Source organism: Eumetopias jubatus, unplaced genomic scaffold (assembly GCF_037043125.1).
Source record: "Eumetopias jubatus isolate StellerSeaLion01/CBP00866 unplaced genomic scaffold, mEumJub1_p1.0 scaffold_8, whole genome shotgun sequence".
Lineage (NCBI taxonomy): Eukaryota > Metazoa > Chordata > Mammalia > Carnivora > Otariidae > Eumetopias > Eumetopias jubatus.
In genome coordinates, this window is record NW_028274814.1 from 21,213,839 (window position 1) to 21,234,532 (window position 20,694).

General features: G+C 46.6%; 1 protein-coding gene across 1 annotated transcript in view; it reads left to right on the forward strand.

Moving 5' to 3' along the window:
* FAM171A1 (family with sequence similarity 171 member A1) overlaps positions 1-20,479 on the forward strand; it is a 123,470-nt gene extending 102,991 nt beyond the window's left edge. The window contains exons 6-8 of the mRNA XM_028114199.2: positions 13,734-13,850; positions 16,685-16,799; positions 17,423-20,479. Of these exons, the coding sequence (XP_027970000.1) occupies positions 13,734-13,850; positions 16,685-16,799; positions 17,423-19,124 (1,934 nt within the window). The 3' untranslated portion in view covers positions 19,125-20,479. The remainder of the gene's footprint in view (positions 1-13,733; positions 13,851-16,684; positions 16,800-17,422) is intronic.
* Positions 20,480-20,694: the final 215 nt, after the last annotated feature.

The following is a 20,694-nucleotide window of genomic DNA, read 5'->3' on the forward strand; positions in this document are numbered from 1 at the left end:
CATAATTTACTTTAAAACCAAACAATTTTAAAATGCCTTCTGTTGTCAGTTCTCTCCATTGAAATGGATAATTAAAGGGAAAGGTATTTTTTGATAGAATTTGCACTGATAGTATAGTGTTTAGCAGGAGTCTATAGAATATAGGCAGCGTGAAGCCCAGCAATTGAGGCAGCTTGGACTTGGAAACTGACTCCTCCTACTAAGCAACTAGGTTACTAGTTGTGTGATGTTGAGAAGTCCTTCATCCTCCCTGGGCCGTAAAATGGGAACGGCGCCTTGCACTCGATAAAGAGCTCTGTGCATGTTAGCCATCATTCTTATAATCATCACTGCTTTTATGGAGCCCATATTCAGCTTCTGCGGCTTGGGTGAAACATGATGTAAGAAAGGACAAGAACAGGGAAGTCCTAGTGTCTTTAAATTTAATATCCGTTCTCAGCTAAAGCTGTCGTGTATTTGGTAAGCCCCAGGTATCCAATCTGTTTGGCTGGTACCCTTGTTTCATATTTATAAGAGCTGTTCCATGTTTTAAATGTCCCTGCTGTTTCCCTATTTCCAAATAACTCTTACAGTTCAGAATAGGTTTCGATTTGAGCAAAGCAGGCAAGTAAGTCCCCTGGTGTGCCAAGCAAGTGTTTGCCCAGGGAGAGAGCCCGGCCGGGTGCCGGGCATCCGAACTTCAGCCCAGCCCTGCTCTTCCTTCTCACGACTCTGCACCCTTGATCTTTACAGCAACCCGTGTCATTGTCCTCCCCTCAGCGGGTGAGGACCCTGAGGAGTGAGGAGGAGGACTTGGGATGGAGGAAGACCCCAAGGTCTAGGCTTTCCTGAGTAAGATTCCAAGTTTTTCGAACTGGAATCTGTTTGTCCAGAGAGCTTCTTTGGTGTGTGGGAATTGTCCGCAAGGATTTTAAAATCTGAGAGCTGGGTCCTGGTATTATTCTTGTAAAATTTAACATGAAGAATATTCTGCATCATCAGGATTCGATACAGAATATAAAGCCATCGGATACTCTCATCGCCTGGATATACACTTAGCAGTAGACTAGTGGATAGAATAGAATCTCCGAGAGAGAACTGAACTGGGGTAGCTGCCATTCATCAGGGACCCCACCATATTAAGGAAATGTAAGATCAAAGTCTGTGGAAAGAGGAAAATTTCTTGGCAAGTTCAGCCAGAAAAAGGTGGCAGGAGAATCAAGTCACAGGCACACCAAGCTCAAAAGAAGCTTCACCCTACATCTCTGTCATGTTTATACAAGTGACAAGTGCCCTAGAGGCATCAGGTACTACATTATGTTGCTGTTTTTTTAATTTAATTTTATTTTGAAGTTTTATAGCCCGTTTCTGTTTCTTTTTTAAACTTGTTTTGGTTTCAGACTTTTGTATGAGCTACACTCTTTTATATTAGGATATATTTAACACATAATGACTTTTTAAATAAGTTGAACACATTGCATAAGAATTTTGTTTCCCTTCTAAATTATTTTTGTACATTAATCAGGTCTGGAAATCATCGGAAGGAAAGATAGGCCTGGCCTAATGTCTATTTTCGGCAAAGCTTCATCAACACTCCTGATTTAATCTTGGAAATATATGCACTACTGAGGAAATCTTTTAGATAGGTCATTTTATCTTCTGAACTTTTTAAGATTTATTTATTTATTTGAGAGAGAGAGAGAGCGAGAGCACAAGTGGGAGGGACAGAGAGGGAGAGAGAATCCCAAACGGACCCCACGCTGAGCTCAGAGCCCCCCTCAGGGCTCAGTCCCACGACCCTGAGATCATGACCTGAGCTGAAACCAAGAGTCGGACACTTCACTGACTGTACCATCCAGGCGCCCCCATTTTATCTCTTAGAATAAAGTTCTCCCTCTTAGTGGCTCTGCCCCTTGGGCAGTGCCAACCTTAGGCTGAGCAAGAGGGAGAGCTGCTCTGACACTCTAGTTGAGAGGACCTCACTCTGACCCTCCTCCAGCTGTGCCCTCTCCTCATGGGATAAGGTATCCACTGGCCCAAAAGGATGTGGCCACCGAGAATCTGAGACCCCTTTCTAGAATACCCTTCTGGTACCCTAGAATCCAGGGTTCCCTGCCCACACAGGCCTAACCCGGCTTCCAGGTGCTCTACCCTAAGTCCTTTTCCCAGGGGGCAGACCCCCCCACCCCTATACACGCGCCATGTGCATACCCTCAGGCCAGAGGAGTGGCCACGGAGTGGGCGCTGGCTGGGTCGTGAGCTTGGACATGGAGTAGGCATCCACATCCATGTGCACGAGGCGAAGGGTGAGTTAAGGGGTATAGGTCTCAGACCAACTCCCCTCACGCCGTTTGTTCCAGCATGTACTCTGAAGCACTGAAGAATTCTACATCCAATCCTAGACTTTAGGTTCTATAAAGTTATGGTTGAAAGGTAGGACGCTTTTATTTAACAACACGATCACTTGCTTTGTAACTTTTAAACACTTGAGATATGTTGTAAGGGACATCCATTTATACTCTTGTCTTGAGTTCTGCAAATGTTAGGGGTGAGCCCGTGCCTGGGCAAATCACTCCCTTCTCTGAGCCTCATGTTGGTAGCCTCCAAAATGAGATAGAGAGTGCCTGCCTTTCAAGGTGGTAGAAGTACTGGAAAGGGACAAGGTCCATGAAGCACCTAGTGCATAACCAGGCATAGGTGATGTTTTTACTATGTTGATTCTTTTTGCCCCTTACCTGGAGTCACTCCTTTAAAATTGTGTGTGTTTATACGCGTACGCGTGCGTATGCAGCACACACACACCGAGCAAACCCAGCCTACAGAGAATGCACTCCATTCGAAGGGTCTCTAGAAGCACCCTTGCTTGCTCTGCAGTATGACCCATAGATGCAGCTGTACATGGCTGCCCAGACATTTCAAATGTGCCTACACTGAAGGAGAAGAAAAATAGGATCATTTGGGGAAAAATGTTTTTTTTTTTCCTTTCCTACTCACTCTTTGCTGAGCTTATCCATTAGCAAAGCAGGTATTGCTATAAACCAACATTTTTCATCAGTGTTCTCTGAGCAGCCCTGGAGGTGGGGAGCTACCGCCTTTCTTAATCAGAAAGAAGCCAAAACTCAGCACACACACACACACACACACACACACAGCATGCCAGGGAGTGCAGGAGAGATGCAAAACATGACTTCCTTCGGACTCCAGATCCTTTCCTTTCCTAGTGTACCAGATTTCTGTGCATTCCTGCTTCTATGCCAAGACTTGATGTGGCTTAATTGAATGATGGGCTGAATCTGGGAATGCAAAACACCCCATTCTCAGGTGTGTTTGATTTGGCCCGTACAGTTGGTTTGGGGGCAGTTGTTTGTTTGCTGTGTTTTAATTTACTGCCAACATTTAAAAATGAAAGATTTCCCATGGAATTCTTTTCTTGGCTTCTCTTTTCTGAAAAATCAAACAGTTCGTTCATTTCAGCAAATATTTATTTTTTTTAAAGATTTTATTTATTTATTTGACAGAGAGAGACAGCGAGAGTGGGAGCACAAGCAGGGGGAGTGGGAGAGGGAGAAGCAGGCTTCCCACTGAGCAGGGAGCCCGATGTGGGGCTCGATTCCAGGACCCTGGGATCATGACCTGAGCCGAAGGCAGACGCTTAACGACTGAGCCACCCAGGCGCCCTCAGCAAATATTTATTGAACAGCTTCTTTGTGCCGTACTTTCTCTGCTCTGGCTCTCGGGATAAAGCAATGACAAAACAAGGCAAGGAACGTCCTTCTGATTATGAAGCTTTTGTTCTAAATGAGGGAGACAGTGAGCCAGCTTGCTTCATAGGACCTAAGTACCATAAGACTGTTAGGTAGAGTGATGTCAGAGAGAACGATTGGCTGGCCAGAGCCTTTGGTGAAGTGACAGTAGAGCTGAGATCCTGTAGACACCTGGGAGCCTAACAGGAATATCTTGAGGACAGAACGTTCTGGGCAGAAAACAGCCAACGCAAAGGGCTTAAGGTTGGGATCCATGTGGCCACATCTGGTGGCGGCCACTGGTTCCACGAGCATCACTGCCCCTTCCAGCAAGCACACGACCGCATCTGTAGGCATTTGGATTTGCCAGCTCCTGGCTGGTAGTCTGACGAGTGACTAGGTTTTTTTTAATATAGTAGAAATGTTTCTGAAGTTGCTTCAAGCACTAGCTGCCCAGCTGATGCACCATGGCAGCACTGTGGGAAACAGAAGTGCCAATAATTTAGAGCTTTGCTACTCAAAGTGTGGTCCGCAGCTGGGGAGCCTGTTAGAACCTCAGACCCACTGAATCAGAACTTGCATTTTAGCAAGATCTCCATTTTAACAGGCTGTTTAGCAAGCACTGGTTTGGAGCATCTTTCCACATCTGTACAGATGTTTGTAAACTTCTCTGTTATGCTCTCCTTCGTTGTGAGTGAGCTTTCTAATGCTGGGGATTAGTGGCTGTGCGTCCCACAGTCCTGGTCCACTCCCTGGTCCACTCTCTCCACCCAGTCTCTTCTGACATAATTGCAAGATGGATATTGGATGTAGTGGATAACGAAGAAAATTTCTCTCCACATGGGCCTAATTAGCCTGTACTCTGATACAGAATATCAGAAAAGAAATAGCTACTTTCTAGAAATTTATATATACCTATTATAAATCCAAAATTCTCTCATTAAATTTTATTAATGCTATTATGTATCCTAATGCTTTTGGATATTTTAAGGCATATGCTTTCTATAACTTTGCCAGAATCTTTATGGTTTCCCATTACTGTTTTCTAAACCTTGGTTCAGTAAGGCTTCTGATAGCTCAGCTAAAGCTTAAAGGAAAAAAGAAGAGTCACTTGCTTAGATTAAAGTTATTTTTAAGAATCTACTTCTCAAAAATTACCCTGAAAATACCCAGGGAACATGGTGTAGCTGAATACAGATTCATTTCTTGTTTTAATTTATAATAATGCAGCCTATCTCTGATTTTATGCTTCAGACAGAAGGTCGTTGGTTGTAGGGAGTTGCCCTTAATTTTATTCTTACTCAAATCAGTCCTGAAATGTACTTGCCCGAAGCCCAAGGACTCCAGCCATCTGTACAAAACTTTTTACTCTTCAGTTTGATTGCTTTCAACAAGAATGGTTGGATAATTGACAGAGGTAAATACTTTGCTATGTAATTAACAAGAAATGCTTCCCCCCTCACAGATCTCATGCAAAAATAATTCCAGAGAAGGAAACATAGCTACTCAAAGGCATGGACTTGACTTTGGGGAAAAACAAGGCTATGCCACAGTATTATCAAAGTAGAAATTGCCGCCGCTTCTGCTATACTGATAAATGCGACTTAGGGTTGATGGAGTCGCACGTTCTGATTTTAGTGAAGGATCCTGGCACATGGATTTAGAGCATGCAATAAAATAGACTTCGACCTTGCTAATTCTGTGTGCACAGCTGGTAGAAAAGCATGAAAGCGGTTATAGCCCTTGAGAATGCAGATGAAAGCCCTGTGAAGTCAGTCAGTCATCTCTAGAGTCTAGAGAAATCCAGCATATCCGGGGATCGGGAGAGACTCTGTGATTAAAACTAGCGATGAGAAGCAGTGGCAGAAGCACTTGCTAGGGATCTAAGAGGGGCCTACTTCTTAAGAAGTTGTTCTTAAAAAAAAAATAATCAAGAGGAGAAAAGAAGATTGTGCTCAGAGGAACCAGTGCCCACACCATGCGAATTATTGAGCAAGGGCCACCAGAGCTGGAAAGAGGAGATGGTTACTGGCCGCGGCCAGCAGCTGAGAGGCAAGACCATTGTGTGTTCCCACCAGCAAGTTCACGGCTTCCTCACGCGTGTATGTGTCCCACCTCTTACCATAAATGTTCCCAAATATCTCGCAGTGAAAATGCAGGTGTGGGAGTAGAAATAGCTATATTTCACAGTGTGGCTGTTCAGTACTCACCCTTTGACCAGTAGAACTTCTTGGAGGTGGGTTTTCTGAGTGGCCATGGAATATCCTCATGAGTCCCAGCTTCTAGACCTACTAGAATTCACCCCAGGCTCTTTCAAGAGAAATGGATGAGTTCGAATATGTTAGCTTCAGGAAGGCGAACACCCAACTACCAGTACCTAAGTGATGAGGCATTTATTGTTTCCCTGACAAAAGCAGTGTGAAACAGCTCCAGGATTGTTCCCAGGGCCCTACAGGTCCTCTGCTGTGCCCTCCTCAGCATGCCCACAGTTCACATAGCTAGAAAGTGGCAGAGCTGGAAGCTCACTTGCAGGATTATCTTATGCTCTGGAAGCCGTGCATGCAGTCAGCTGGCTCTTTATACTGCTGGGGTTGTATCTCCCATGTCGGGAGATGCGACGTGGTGTCATATCTCACTGCAAAGTGGCTTGTGTCCTTGTGCATTACCTAATGCACAAGGTGTCAGCTTCAGCTTGTAATTAGTTAAAGTGTGGGTTGTCACTCACAGTTTCCTTTTCAAAATCAGTAGTGCTCCTTTGGTGCTGCCGCTCCAGCTCCGCTGAAGGCTGCAGGGGTGCGTCAGTTGGGTTTGCATTAGCGTTACCTGGACTCCGGTCCCGCCGTGAAGCCAATAAAACTCCTGAAGCGGGGAAAAAAAAAAAAATCAGTCTTAAAAAAAAAAAATCAGTAGTGCTCCTAGTATCAGGGTTTTCTCTGCCTGTTACCAAATGTCGCGATGAGTTAGCGTGGCTGCTGCCATAGGGGCTTCCAGGCAGAGGAAATACGGCAGGCAAGAAAAGCAAAGTAAATATGAAACCCTACAGGGCGTATTCAAGTTAGACGTGTTTTGAGCCCTTTTTCCTATTTTAGAGTTTTGATAGCCATTTGTTATATTTTTTAACTCACTTCGCTTTATATTTTGCAAATAAAGGCTGATTTCATGACTGCTTGGCCACATAGTAAGAAGGCAGCCCTCTTGGTGATTGCTAAGAGAGCCCGTCACATGTTACAGGCGAGCAGAAGGCATGTCTTTCTCTGCCTGTCAATTACTGGGTGTAATAATCTTTGTGGTTAAGCATAGCTTCCAAATTAAGAACTCATGGTGCTTTATGCACAACGAACCTTGCCAGCTGAATACATAACTAATTCATTTTCAAAAAGGTTAGGATGACTTTTCCACAAAGTATGTATTCTTGAAAATATCTCTCAGTCTTTCTGCTGGGTAAGGTTTAACCCTAGAAAATGATAATCCAGACAAAAACTGATCTGAGGGTGTAATGTGGAAGGAAAGAAGTACTGAACTTGGATTCAGAACACCACTTTGGATAACTGGTTTTGTTCCCCAGTCCCTCACACTGCCTGTGGACATTACTCGGACACAGTTTTAAGAAGGTGGGTCATCTAGCTCCTGGTGGCAGACTGCAGTGCCGGGGGCAGGGGGCGGGTAGGGAGTGAGGGAGCAGAGCTGGTAACAGGAACACTGGCAGCACCATAGAAGGGAGGGAAGAAGGAAGCAGGGGAGAGAGGGAGGGAAGGAGCAAGGGTATGGGAGGGTATAGCAAATGTAGGAGCAAACACTTCCATTCCTTAGTAGGGACCTAAGGGCATCAATATTTTAGAACCTAGCATTGTAGTTGATTATGATCATGGCCCTGAGTTATCCTGAAAAATCCAAACTATATTCAATTTTATAAGGCAGCAGTAAATGACACTTTTTAAAATTTTTGTTAGAACTTCCATTTCACGTTTTGGCAAATAAAACGCAAGCTGTATAGAAGAAGAGCTTCCAAGCCTTGTTGAGGAGATGTCCTGGGGCTGCCGTGGTGGGCAGGTTAGGGGGAAGAGGGGTGTTCTCTTCACCTTCACGTAGAGAAGCTTATCCTACATCTTTTTTTATATATGAATTTCTGTTTAAGATTTCATCCAAGGGAGGGGTGCCTGGGTGGCTCAGTCGTTAGGCGTCTGCCTTTGGCTCAGGTCATGATCCCAGGTCCTGGGATCGAGCCCCACATCGGGCTCCCTGCTCCACAGGAAGCCTGCTTCTCCCTCTCCCACTCCCCCTGCTTGTGTTCCCTCTCTCGCTGTGTCTCCCTCTGTCAAATAAATAAATAAAATCTTAAAAAAAAAAAAAAAGATTTCACCCAAGGGAGAGAATTTCAAATGTTTTAGGAAACTATTGGAAAGCTACTGATCCAGACATTTCGGTAATGCAGAATTTCTTCCTTGGTGATGCCAGAGGAGTCACTATATAACCTGCACACACGTTCAGTCCCCAGTAACAGACATGCTGCAGACCTTGGGCAGAGACACACAGAGCCACCAGCCTACTCCCAACAGACCTCCGTAACAGCTGCTCAGCTGCTCAGGGCAGGCCCGCCTGCACACCTTCACACCTTCACGAGGTGCCCCCCTCGACAGTCTGCATGCCCCAGCAGCTGCCTTACTAGTCTAGCAGGCCCTCCACAGGAAGTGATGGCAAGAGGCCGGAAGGACGAGTCCAGAGCAAGGAGAATGAGAACCATAGGCATCAAGTGGGTCTAAGGAAGCAGCTGTGCTGGGCTGCTTTTAGGACATGAGGGGCTTCAGGGCACACACGGGGCTCAGTCAGTGAAGCGTCTGCCTTCGGCTCAGGTCATGATCCCGGGGTCCTGGGATTGAGCCCCGCAGTGGGCTCCCTGCTCCGTGGGAAGCCTGCTTCTCCCTCTCCCACTCCCCCTGCTTGTGTTCCCTCTCTCGCTGTGTCTCTGTTTCTCTGTCAAATAAATAAATTAAAAAAAAAAAAAAAGACATGAGGGGCTTCTCCATATCTGGACCACAGAGGAGAGCAGCTTCGCGGGGACAGCCCGTCACACAGGTGTACTGACCAGGGAGTGTGCGGCGGCTGCCCTGTCCAGGAGGCAGGTGGGCAGAGGGGAGGAGAACGAGCAGCTGGAGATTTCGTCTGTCCACACAGCAGGAGCAACCCAGGGCCCTCCCGGTTCTGTCTGAGCGGTGCCTGAGGCGCCCCCCCTTCCCCTGCATGAAAGGGACCCCCACTCGTGGCAGACCAGTCGCAGGTACTGTGCTCATATAGCCCTTACTGCACAGAAGAGACTTCCCAGAGGTGTGTGTGCTCTGCTGGCCGGGATCACCAGCGAAGCTTCGTGGCACCCGTTGCCTAACGGGGAGCACAGGAATCTCTTAATGTGTGCTGGCTCCTCAGGCGGGGGAGTCGCCCTCATCCGCGGCATGAGGATCTCACTAACGAGAAGCATATGTTCTAGCACACAATTCATTAATTCTCGTATTCCCCGTAGCTCATTTCTTCCCACAAAACACGGAAAGCTTGGAAATGGCGTTTGCCAGTAACAGCATGACTGTTGAATCCCGAGATAGTGTCCCCCTTTATTCACTGAAGACGTGTGCGCTTTGCAGAAAACCTAGGCCAAAATAAATCCCTCTTTCCCAGCTGGCTTTGTTCCCTTCAGTTTGAATTTTAACCACACTTCTGGAAGGATGTCTTTCCTGACAGGCACACCCAGCTTTTCACAGGAGGTCATCTGATAGTTTTTGGGGTGCACATCGAGCCTTCTCTCATTCTTGAGTACTATTGAGCTCCTACGCCAAGGATATTTCTTGGTGCCGGGAAGAAGACAAAGGAATATTGGACCCGGGCCCCAACTCACGGAGCCTGCAGTCGGAGAGAGGAGGCAAGACGTGGGCCAAGGGGTTAGCAATGGAAGCAACGTATATTTTGGAAAAGTGATGCATTGACACATGCCCCAGGAGTGCTGAGACGTGGGAAGATCCTTGAGTTCTGGAGGCACTCAAGCTAAGCACGTGATGCGACTGGCATCTTGAAAGATGGGGAGGTTTCTGGAAGAGAGAAAAACGATGGGAGATTAGAGCAGCAATGGTGGCAAAGCCGCGGACTTACGTCAGCTGTACACTGTGTGAGCTGATGTTTGAGGAGCGCAGGGTCTGGCGGGGGCAGGGTGCTAGAGGGGCAGGTGGGGAGAAGAGCTCTGAGAACCCCCCTGCCTCCACCTACGGGGCTCAGTGGCCTTCCATTTGTTACCTTAGTTTCGGGTGTACAGTATAGTGATTCAGCACTTACATACAACACTCGGTGGTCATTGTGAGAAGTGTGATCTTCATTCCCTTCACCTGTCTCACCCCTCTCCCCATGCCCCCCCGCCCAGTGACCAGCATTGTGTTCTCTATAGTTAAGAGTCTCTTTCTTGGTTTGTGTCTCTCTTCTTTCTTTCTTCTTTGCTCGTTTGTTTTGTTTCTTAAATTCCACACAGGAGTGAAGTCATATGGAATGTGTCTTTCTCTGACTGACCTATTTCGCTTAGCATCATACTCTCTAGCTCCATCCATGTTGTTGTAAATGGCAAGATTTCATTCCTCTTGTGGCTGAGTGATATTCGGTTGTATGTACACCACATCTGCTTTATCCATTCATCTATCGATGGACATTTGGGCTGTTTCCATGATTTGGCTATTGTAAATAATGCTGCAATAAACAGGGGTGCATGTATCCCTTTGAATTAGTGTTTTCCTATTGTGGGGGTAAATACCCAGTAGTGCAATTACTGGATCATAGAGTAGTTCTATTTTTAACTTTTTGAGGAACCTCCATACCATTTTTAATGGCATTGGAAGCCCTTCCCAGCCTCTTCCCCACGCAGACAGTAAACTTTCCAGCCCGTCCCTCCCGCCCCACCCTGCCTCCATCCCATCCCCGGGCATCTTCCAAGCTACACTTTCCTTGCCTTCCTGCACACTGCTTCCTTCTCCTCTTCCTCTTGGTGTCTTCCCTACCCCACCCCCCACCCCCAGCTGACAGTGCTGCCGGTTCTTCAAAACTTACATCATCCGGAAGCTTTCTCCGTCTTCCCTGCACTCCCAGAACAGGTGTGCAAAGCAGTGGCGTGTTCTCCAGTCACTGGCCTTTCTGGCTCCTGCCAGCATCACCGCCCAGCTGGGGCCCTCCAGACCAGACTGGGGAACTTGTTAGCTGGGGAGTTGGGGGGGAGGGGCGCGCTCCATTCACCAGGCTTGCCCCTAGGTTAGCTGGGAGATATTTTAGAAGTGTTTTTCCAGTTGATGTGCTTATGTTGTAGAAGGCAGAGGCAACTTAGCAGTCAAGTTAGGTTTGAATGAGCAGCAGTTGGGACCCGTGAGCTTCAGATCTTTCTGTCTGGGTCCCTTCAGCCTCACCTGATATCCACTCCCGTATGCAGAGCCTTGACTCAAGAATCCAGCCTGGGGAAAACTGCAAACCAAAGAGTGCACGCCACCTCCTGGCCGAGGTGGAGATCCTGTGTGTCAGAGAGCACCAGGGGGAGAGGGGTGGGGTGTGGAAGTCGGGCACGGAACAGCATGGGATCCCCAAGTGGAAAACTGGAAACGGTCGCCAACAATCGGCTCCCTACCTTCAGGGAAGCTTTCTTCCCAAACATGGAAAACCTTAAGCTGCAGGTGTCAAAGGTCCCGCGTTTCCATTTCCTCAGGAGCACTTGTTAAAAAAATTCATTGGAGTAAATTTGAAGATCTGATTGGCTTTATTAAATGATTCATGAATTGGGCAGTATCCCATGTAGCAAGTAGAGGGGAGGAGCTCCGCTGAGCTGAACAAGAGAAAGGTTTTTAAAGGCAGAGAGAGGGCATAAATAAAAGAAGGAAGGACTTTATTCGCAAGGAATTCACTGTTGAGGCCAGGTTTCCATCCTAAGGGGAGTGGAAGGGGTCTATCAGGAAATTCCCTAGTATTTACCAGGAAATTCTGTGTTGCCTGGTTAAAGGTTACATACCTGCAGCGTTGAAACTGCAGTTAGGTTAGGTACTAAGTCTTGGTTTACGGACTTGGGGCCTTAACTTAAGTGATGCCATTGTGGGCTGTGGTTTTGTTCCTTGACACTCCATAGAACTACGTGATGCTCTGGGTAGCTAAATCATCTCTGGGTTGGTGTTCCTCAGCAAATGAATCTGAATCGGGCATCCTTGTTCTCCTACTGATTTGAGAAACTTTCCAGTTTGTATTCTTGTCTAACATGAATAGAAATCCTCTCCCGCCGCGACTCAACCTGTTGCATGGGAAGGTCCGACGATGCACGGCGCTTGCTGACGCCTAGCCTCTCCCACCTTCCTCCTTTGTTTAACTGCTGTCTGAGCAGAGGAGTTGGTGAGCAAGACTGGGGGCTTTGCCAGGGGTACCTTTCCACCCACTGCATTTGAATGTTGCTATGGCAACCGACAGGACCTAGAAGCAGCACCAAGTATTGTTTCTTTCTTCCAGGGAGAACAGTCCCTGTTGCCACCTCAGGGATGTGTGTGCATAGGAAAGGCAAGGACCGGAGGGAAGAATGGTTGGTGCACATTTGGTGCATTTAGGCCTCGAGGGGACACAGTTGCACACATGGCCATTTCAGGTAGTGGGACATCGCTGGAGCAGGCTCAATGGTGGAGCACCCTGGGCATTGAGGCAGGGCAGAAGCCCAGCTAAGTAAGGCCTGGCCTCCACATTGGTAGGCTGGGGTGGGTGTGTGGGGACGGCTGGAGGGCCTGACCAGTACTCTCCCTTGCCTTCTGCTGCCCGCCACCATCATGGGCCTCAAAGCAAGGTTCTCCACCAGTGAGTTACAGCCCAACGACCTTGGGCATTGGGTCTGTGTCTCGAAAAATTAAAAAGTGCAAAAGTCACCAAATGTTGGGAAGGTTTATAGGAAATGCAGCAGGGTAGATCAGAAGAACTAGCCCTGGCCCCGAGGATGGACAGACAGACGTGGGTCAGCTTCTGCTCTGCTCTGTACCCCTGAGGGTCTTAGAAGAGGTCTATATCTCCCCAGTCTCCAGTGTCCTCATCCAAAAAGAGAAAGTAAGTCTTATTCTATAGAGTTGCTGTGAGATTATAGACAATGCATATAAAATACGTCTGCTGTGACCGGCCTGTACATAGTAGGTGCTCATTAATGTTAAATACTAATTAATAACTGAAAGCACAGATGTGGACATATCCAGTGTTTCCCAGCACCAGAATCAGCTGGAAGCTTTTTAAAATACTCACCTACGGGGTGCCTGGGTGGCTCAGTCGGTTGAGTGTCCGACTCTTGGTTTTGACTCAGGTCATGATCTCAGGGTGGTGAGATCGAGCCCTGCATTGGGCTCCACACACGGTGGGGAGTCTGCTTGGGGTTCTCTCCCTCTTTCCCCCCACCCCCGCGTATGTACACGCTCTGTCTCTTAAAATAAATAAATAAATAAATCTTTTTAAAAAAATAAAATAATATACGCACGTCTAAATCAGGTTTACTGGGTTAGAATTTGCAAAAATGAGACCAAGAAAACTCTATTTTTTTAAACTTCCATAAGTAATTCCGATGTAACCAGTGTGTAATTTTGGACAGGAAATTTGCTTATTTTCTTGAGAATGAAGAGTATAAACAATACTGGATTCCCCGCCCCTTTTTTTTTCCACTCCCACCAACCCTTGTCTTTCAACCTTTATTCTACTAACCTCCGAAGCTTTCTGGTAGAATTATCTGTGTTTGAAAACAAAGATGTTTGAGAAAGTGGTTGAAAGTAATATTTAATCAGAAAGGCAAGGAAAAACTAAAGTATCCATCTTCCCTGAAAGAAGCTGAAAAGAATCCACGGAAAGCTTATGCCATCCCTACATGACATTTGGACCATGTTGGCTACATGATGGGTCACAAACATGACATTTAAGGTGACTGGTGTGATTATGTGTAAGCCTGAAATAGGAGTTTAGCATGCGTTTAGCTGAAGTGTTTTCTGCATCCCACAGGAACGTGGCTGAAGAGCGGTCTAGGCCTTGTGCACCAGGAAGGTAGCCAGCGGACGTGGACGTACATTGCCCCTCAGTTGGGGTACTGGGTGGCGGCCATGTCTCCTCCCAACCCAGGTAACACGAAGCCAACACCCGCGATGGTGGGCAGTGATTTCTTTGAGGGTTCAAGCTAAGTATGCTTTTGAAAATTACTTTAGCAGGGAGATCACATCTTACTCAGAAACGATGGAGAAGGGCACCTGGTTGGCTCAGTCAGTGGAGCCTGTGACTCTTGATCTCAGGATCATGAGTTCGAGCCCTACATTGGGTGGAGAGATGACTTTTAAAAAAACGGTTGAAAGTCTGAAAATCAAATGACGAAACGAAGGTATTTTGTGGGGGTTGGGGGAGTTCTGGTTGTGACTCTCCCATTTAGGATAAGAATAATACACAGAACATACTCCTGTCTCTTGTCTCTGTTTTTCTCAGACAGCTGCCATAGGGAATTCCTAATCTAAAGCCCATAGAGGCAGTTCAGACCTCCTCCCTAATTCCAGAAACAGCTGTGGCCTGTAGTAAGAGAAATATGGGGGAAGGGCACTCCTCAGAGCCGCTAGCAGACAATCCCCATTGGAGCCTTCTTGGGGCAAAAAGCTTGATTTGGCATTTCCTAAAGGCTTAAAAACAGACCAGTTGCTTTGTGTCTAGAACAATAGTCATCTCTATTTAGCATATGCAAATTAATTCATATTTTTTAAAGCGTGACTAAAAAAATTTTTTTTTACCTATATGCCCTAAGTTATCCCAATGAATATTCCAGAATTGTTTCTTGAAATAATCATCTTCAGAGAATTCTTTCCAATGATGGCTTCTGTTCCTCAAAATGCCTTTAGAATCTGTATCACTTAGACTGCCTTCCTTAGTGAAACATTTCATTGGTGGCAGATCTTTATGCTCAGAGGGTCCCTTTGATTTTTCTTAGACATATCTAAGAGTCATGCACAGCCAAATCTGGTGAATAAAGTAGGTAATTGAGCTAGGTCAAAATGTGCTATGATTAAAAGCTGTCTCTCGTCATGAAGGAGTCCAAAATATTTTAGCAGTGGAATTATCACTGGAATGAACACTCACACTCCCAAAGTAACTAACTTGATGGAGGTGTTCAGACATCGGTCCCGTTCACTTTCTGTTCCCATCCTGAGAAAATGTACATTTCACATCTGTGTCTTGAGAGTCTGTGTTTCCCTTTGTGATGGTGCTCTTATAGCATTAGAGGTGTGAGCCAGGTACAGAAATGCCCCAGTCTCCAAATCTGAAATATCTAGAATATGACTAAGAGGAAGGAAGGAAAGAAAATAAATACCTTAAGTCCCCAAGCAGAGGCTACAAAGCCCATGCATTACAGTTAACTTTCATTTGAGATAGATTTCCAACCACCGTGGCTCTCAGTTTGCCCATCACGCCACAGAATAATAGATATTCTGTAAAAAGGGCAGAAAGAATTTCTTGCTGTAGGCCCACCAACCTTTCCAAGCAGCGAAGGAAGAGACAAAAATCTATAAAATTTAAGTACGGCTGTGAATTTTCTAGAGATTTCCATTGGCAGAAGTTAAGATAATAACATTTTAAGTACTTAAAGGATTGAGCTTGAGTTCCTTGGAACTGATTTTTATGTGTCCCCTGGCTTTCTTGGTGGCTCCCGCCAAAGGCATCACCCATGTATGTCTCTGGGGGTCGTCTCTGGGTAAAAAATTGTTTCTCTGAATGATTAAAGCAGCGTATAGTTGTCAATTATTTTTCCAACTTTTGTACATATTAACTCCACTCACCCCTTTGGAGTGAATTATGTTTGGGAGAGAATGGTGATACCTTTTGAACTTAAATAATGTCACTATTTTCAAAAACTAGTACACCTCCTTGAGTTTATCTAGCTCTTAAGGGGTCTCCTTGCAAAGATTTTTTGAAGAAATCTAGCCCTTAAAATATCAAGAATCAATAAGTAAATGGGTGTTCCTGGTGCACAGTGATTATAACCATGCCAATCGGACATAATGAAAAACCACATTCCTTCCTTCCCATCTATTGGCTTACTGCGGGGATGCCTGGACACCAGCGTGTCCCCCAATATTATAATTTGGGGAGGTTTTCATTGTCGCTTTCAATCTGTCATCAGTGCCATTAAGATGGATTCTTACTACTATTGAACAATAAAGAGTAAGTTAAACTCCCTCTTGGGATTCTTTACAACGTAAATTAAGAAGAAAATATGTTTATCTCTGGGACCTTATCTGTAAGTTCTGAAGAGTTCTGTGGCCAGCATCAGGTTAGCCATTTTGAAAAGGCACCGTAAAAGAAGATTTGTATTTTTTAAAAAAACGGAAGGCATTTTAGAAACGCTTGACAACCCATAACCAGCTGTGGATTTTTTTTTTTTTTTTAAGTCATAGCCGATTCATTTCCTATCTTTCAACTGATTCATTGAGGCAAAGGGCCCTCCGCACAGTAATAATTGTCCAGGGAAAGTGAGAATAAAATCTTGTGATTTTTTTTTTCCCTCCTGCAGTATGAGATCCCCAGATAGGCCATCTCTCTGACTGTAAGCGTCCCAACTCATTATGTCATCACGCATCCTTTTGCTTTCACTGAAAGATCACGTCTTTAGAATGCTGAGCCTGCTACCGAACGCGGCTGTCTTCCGGGCTAAGGAGGGACCCTTGACCCTGCATTTAGCATTTGACTATACAGACCACTCCCGGCCACAGCTGCTCCAGGGACAGTGGTGGTAATCCCTTTCCATTGAGTGAAATTCCGGTGATCTGTAAGCGCATCATTTAAGGGTGTTTGCATCTGGCCCCTGCTGCACGCCCCAGCCAGGAAGAGTAAGGAAAACATAGGCTCTCGGTTCCGTGTGTCCTTCTTCTCCTTTCAAGGTGTTCTCCAGTCTAAAATGCCCTTTTCTGACCTTCTAGGTCCCGTTGTCACACAGGACATAACCACGTATCACACGGTGTTTCTTTTGGCCATTTTAGGAGGAATGGCTTTCATACTTTTGGTTCTGCTGTGTCTCCTTTTATATTATTGCAGGTAAAGTTTTTACCTTTTTGGCAATATCTTTTTTAATTTGGAATTTCTTGGGCAAGCATTGATTTTGAGGTCTTTTTTTTTTTCTTTTTCTGAATCAAGGTCCTTTTTTTTTTCCTCATGAAAAAAATACTGAAGAACTGAACATTTGTCCTTAAAGTTGTGAACAAATGAACATGATGTGGGGGGCATGCTGTTTATAAGTTTGCTCAGAAGGGGAGTTGTTTTATTTTATTTTATTTTTTTTAAGTTTGACAGTTGTCATGATTCGTTCAGGATATTCCTAACCCCTGATTAAGAGATGATATTCTCAAGGACAAAGCAGAACTAAAATTCTTATTTTGATGCCTTGGCTATTCCATTTTGTGAGAATGTTTGTTGTCGACTCTTGGGGGACTTCTCTTGAATGAATAACTTGGTTGAACGTATAAAAGCCTGCAGGTGAAATCTGCAGATTGTGCTGTTCTGAATCAAAATAAGGCTGAGGGTGTGGGGTGAGAAGGCTTCTGGCTGCTGGTTAGTTGTCTTGTTTCTTCCTGTGGAAATGGAGAATTGGGATTTCGCGGGGAACCTCACTGCTACGAGAAGCTTTAACCTCTGGGTTTGGATTTTATCTTTGATCATAGGCGGAAATGCTTGAAACCTCGTCAGCACCATAGAAAACTGCAACTCCCGGCAGCCCTGGAGAGTTCCAAACGGGATCAGTCAACTTCCATGTCTCACATCAACTTGCTCTTTTCTCGTCGGGAGTCAGAATTCCCCGGCCCCCTCTCTGTCACCAGCCACGGCCGCCCGGACGCCCCAGGGCCCAAGGAGCTGATGAGCGGAGTCCATTTAGAAATGATGTCTTCCAACGGAGAAGTGGACATGCACACCCCCATGCTAAAGCTCTCCTACAGTACCTCGCAGGAATTCAGCTCTCGGGAGGAACTTCTCTCTCACAAAGAAGAGGATAAAAGCCAAATCTCCTTTGATAACCTGACACCAAGTGGGACATTGGGAAAAGAGTATCACAAGTCTGTGGAGATTTTCCCCTTAAAGTCCAGGAAACCTCTGGAAAGAGAAGGCTGTGAGTCCCCAGGCAACAGCGAGTATAGGAGGAGCTGCAATGCCATGCTGTCCCAGCCTTTGTTTGAAAAGCAAGACAGAGACGGTCAGGCCTCTGTGAACCATATCCCCACAGGAAGCAAGCTCACCATTCAGGAACACATGTACCCCGCGCCCTCATCTTCCGAAAAGGACCAGCTGCTAGACCGCCGGCCTACGGAGTATATGATGTCGCGGTCAGTAGACCACCTGGAGAGACCCACATCCTTTCCGCGGCCCGGCCAGTTGATCTGCTGTAGTTCCGTGGACCAGGTCAATGACAGCGTTTACAGAAAGGTATTACCTGCCTTGGTCATCCCCGCTCATTATATGAAACTCCCGGGGGACCACTCCTACGTGGGCCAGCCCCTGGTTGTTCCAGCCGACCAGCAGCTGGAGATCGGAAGACTGCAGGCGGAGCTCTCCAGTCCCCATGCAGGGATCTTCCCGCACCCCTCCTCCCAGATCCAAGCACAGCCCCTGTCGTGCCAGGCAACCTCCCAGCAGCACTTGCAGGACGCGGGCGCCCGGGAGTGGACGCCGCAAGGTGCGTCCATGTCAGAGTCTCTCTCCATCCCGGCATCCCTGAACGATGCAGCCTTGGCTCAGATGAACAGCGAGGTCCAGCTCCTGACCGAAAAGGCGCTGATGGAACTCGGGGGTGGGAAGCCGCTCCCACACCCCCGGGCGTGGTTCGTCTCCCTGGACGGCAGGTCCAACGCGCACGTTAGACATTCGTACATTGATCTCCAAAGAGCCGGGAGGAATGGAAGTAACGACGCCAGCTTGGATTCTGGCGTGGATATGAATGAACCAAAATCTGCCCGGAAGGGAAGAGGAGACCCCTTGTCCCTTGCGCAGAGCCACCCGGCTGTCCAGGAGCATCCGCAGAAAGAGCCGAGGGCGGCGGACAGCGCCTCCTACACGCAGCTCGTGTACCTGGACGACATGGACCAAAGCGGCAGCGAGGGCGGCACCACCGTGTGCACCCCCGAGGACAGCGCACTGCGGTGCTTGCTGGATGGCTCCGGCCGGAGGAGTGGTGGCCAGCTGCCCAGCCTGCAGGAGGAGACAACCAAACGAACTTCGGACGTGCCTCCGGAGCCGCTCGCCAGCCCCGAACAGAGAAGATCTGCTCAGGAGGACGACGAAGAGGAAGATGAGGAGGACCAAGGAGAAGACAAGAAGAGCCCCTGGCAGAAACGGGAGGAGAGACCCCTGATGGCGTTTAACATTAAATGAGCGATCACAGAGCCACCCGGCCGTGGAATATAATGCAGTTGCCAAAAATCCTTTCTTCCGGAAGCAGTTTACCTGTTCGGGGAAAACACTGAACAGCAGCGTCCGTGGGAGCAGACTCTTGCTGCGTCACGGTTCACTGTGTAAATGTCAGAAAAGAATCAAAGTTATGACAGAATGAAGGATGATGTTCCCGGATGCCTCGCCTCCAGGGAGATGGCTGAACGTAGTGTCCGGACGTCACTCTGGGTCTCGGACACTGACAAACCACAAGTGATGTTGCTAAGGTTCTGCTGATCACCTCAGTTCTCCCTCAGATTCTGGGAACAGATGAAACTCTTGTCACATTGCTTGAATCCATTTTATCACGATAATGCACCTGTGAAGTTATTATTGCAAAATTAGCTTAGCACTTAGTGTCTCGAGGTATGCATTATCTCAAAGGAAAGCTATGCATCGCTGCTTTGTGCTCTCACTTTGCTTAGGTTTTTTGCGTTGGTTAGGTTTTGTTTCGGGTTTGCTTTTTAAAAAAACAACAACAACACACACACACACAATTTGGTTGTAAAGATTTCCTTCTTTCTTTTTCATCTGTTCTGCTTCTCGGTGGTTTATTTCGGTGTCTCCTTCCGGGAACTCCCGAGTGTGTCACCTCTTAACATCCAAGCCTTTTAAATGAAATCGTACTGAAGTTTTTGTCAGCTGAGAGCCCTTCAATTCTGGTCCCATTAACTCCAAGTGCCTTTTTTACAGCGACAACAACAGTCCCTCACCTTTCTTCTTCCTCTCCTCCTCCTCCTCCTTCTTCTTCTCCTTCTTCTTCTTCTTCTTCCTTCTTCCTTCTTCCTTCTTCCTTCTTCCTTCTTCTCTTCTTCTTCCTTCTTCCTTCTTCCTTCTTCCTTCTTCTTCTTCTTTTCTTTCTTAACTCCTTTAATTGAACTGCCTGGATTTTATAAAGTTATTAAGTGATACCCCTTTTCTTTAAACTGCATGCTGCCAAGTGCCCGTTTGTGCTCCCAATTCTCATTTCAACGCAGTGTTCTCTCTAGTTCCCATGTGTGACGTGGATTCTGTTGAGCTAAGGTAGACTAGAGGACACTTTAGAGATCGCCTTCCCTCCTCTATCCCTTCGGCCACTAGCCACCATTATGGTTTCATTGGCTGTCTGTATATACGGTTATGTATTAACTCGGGAATCCTATGGGCTGATCTTGCTCACCCAGACATGGAGTATGGACTGAGCAAGTGAATGTGACTATTACAGAAATCGTATGTACTACCCAAAAGTGCCAGAATGACTCTTCTGTGCATTCTCCTTACAGAGCTGCTTGGTTATCCAAAAATGAAAATTCAAAATAAATGCTGAAAAAAAAAACAACGATCCTGTCGTCCTTTTCATTCATTCTGAGCCATTATTTGTTGTTTCGGAGTTGCTATTATGAATTTGCTCTTGGGGCACCTGGGTGGCTCAGTCGTTAAGCGTCTGCCTTTGGCTCAGGTCATGATCCCAGGGTCCTGGAATCAAGCCCCGCATCGGGCTCCCTGCTCCACGGGAAGCCTGCTTCTCCCTCTC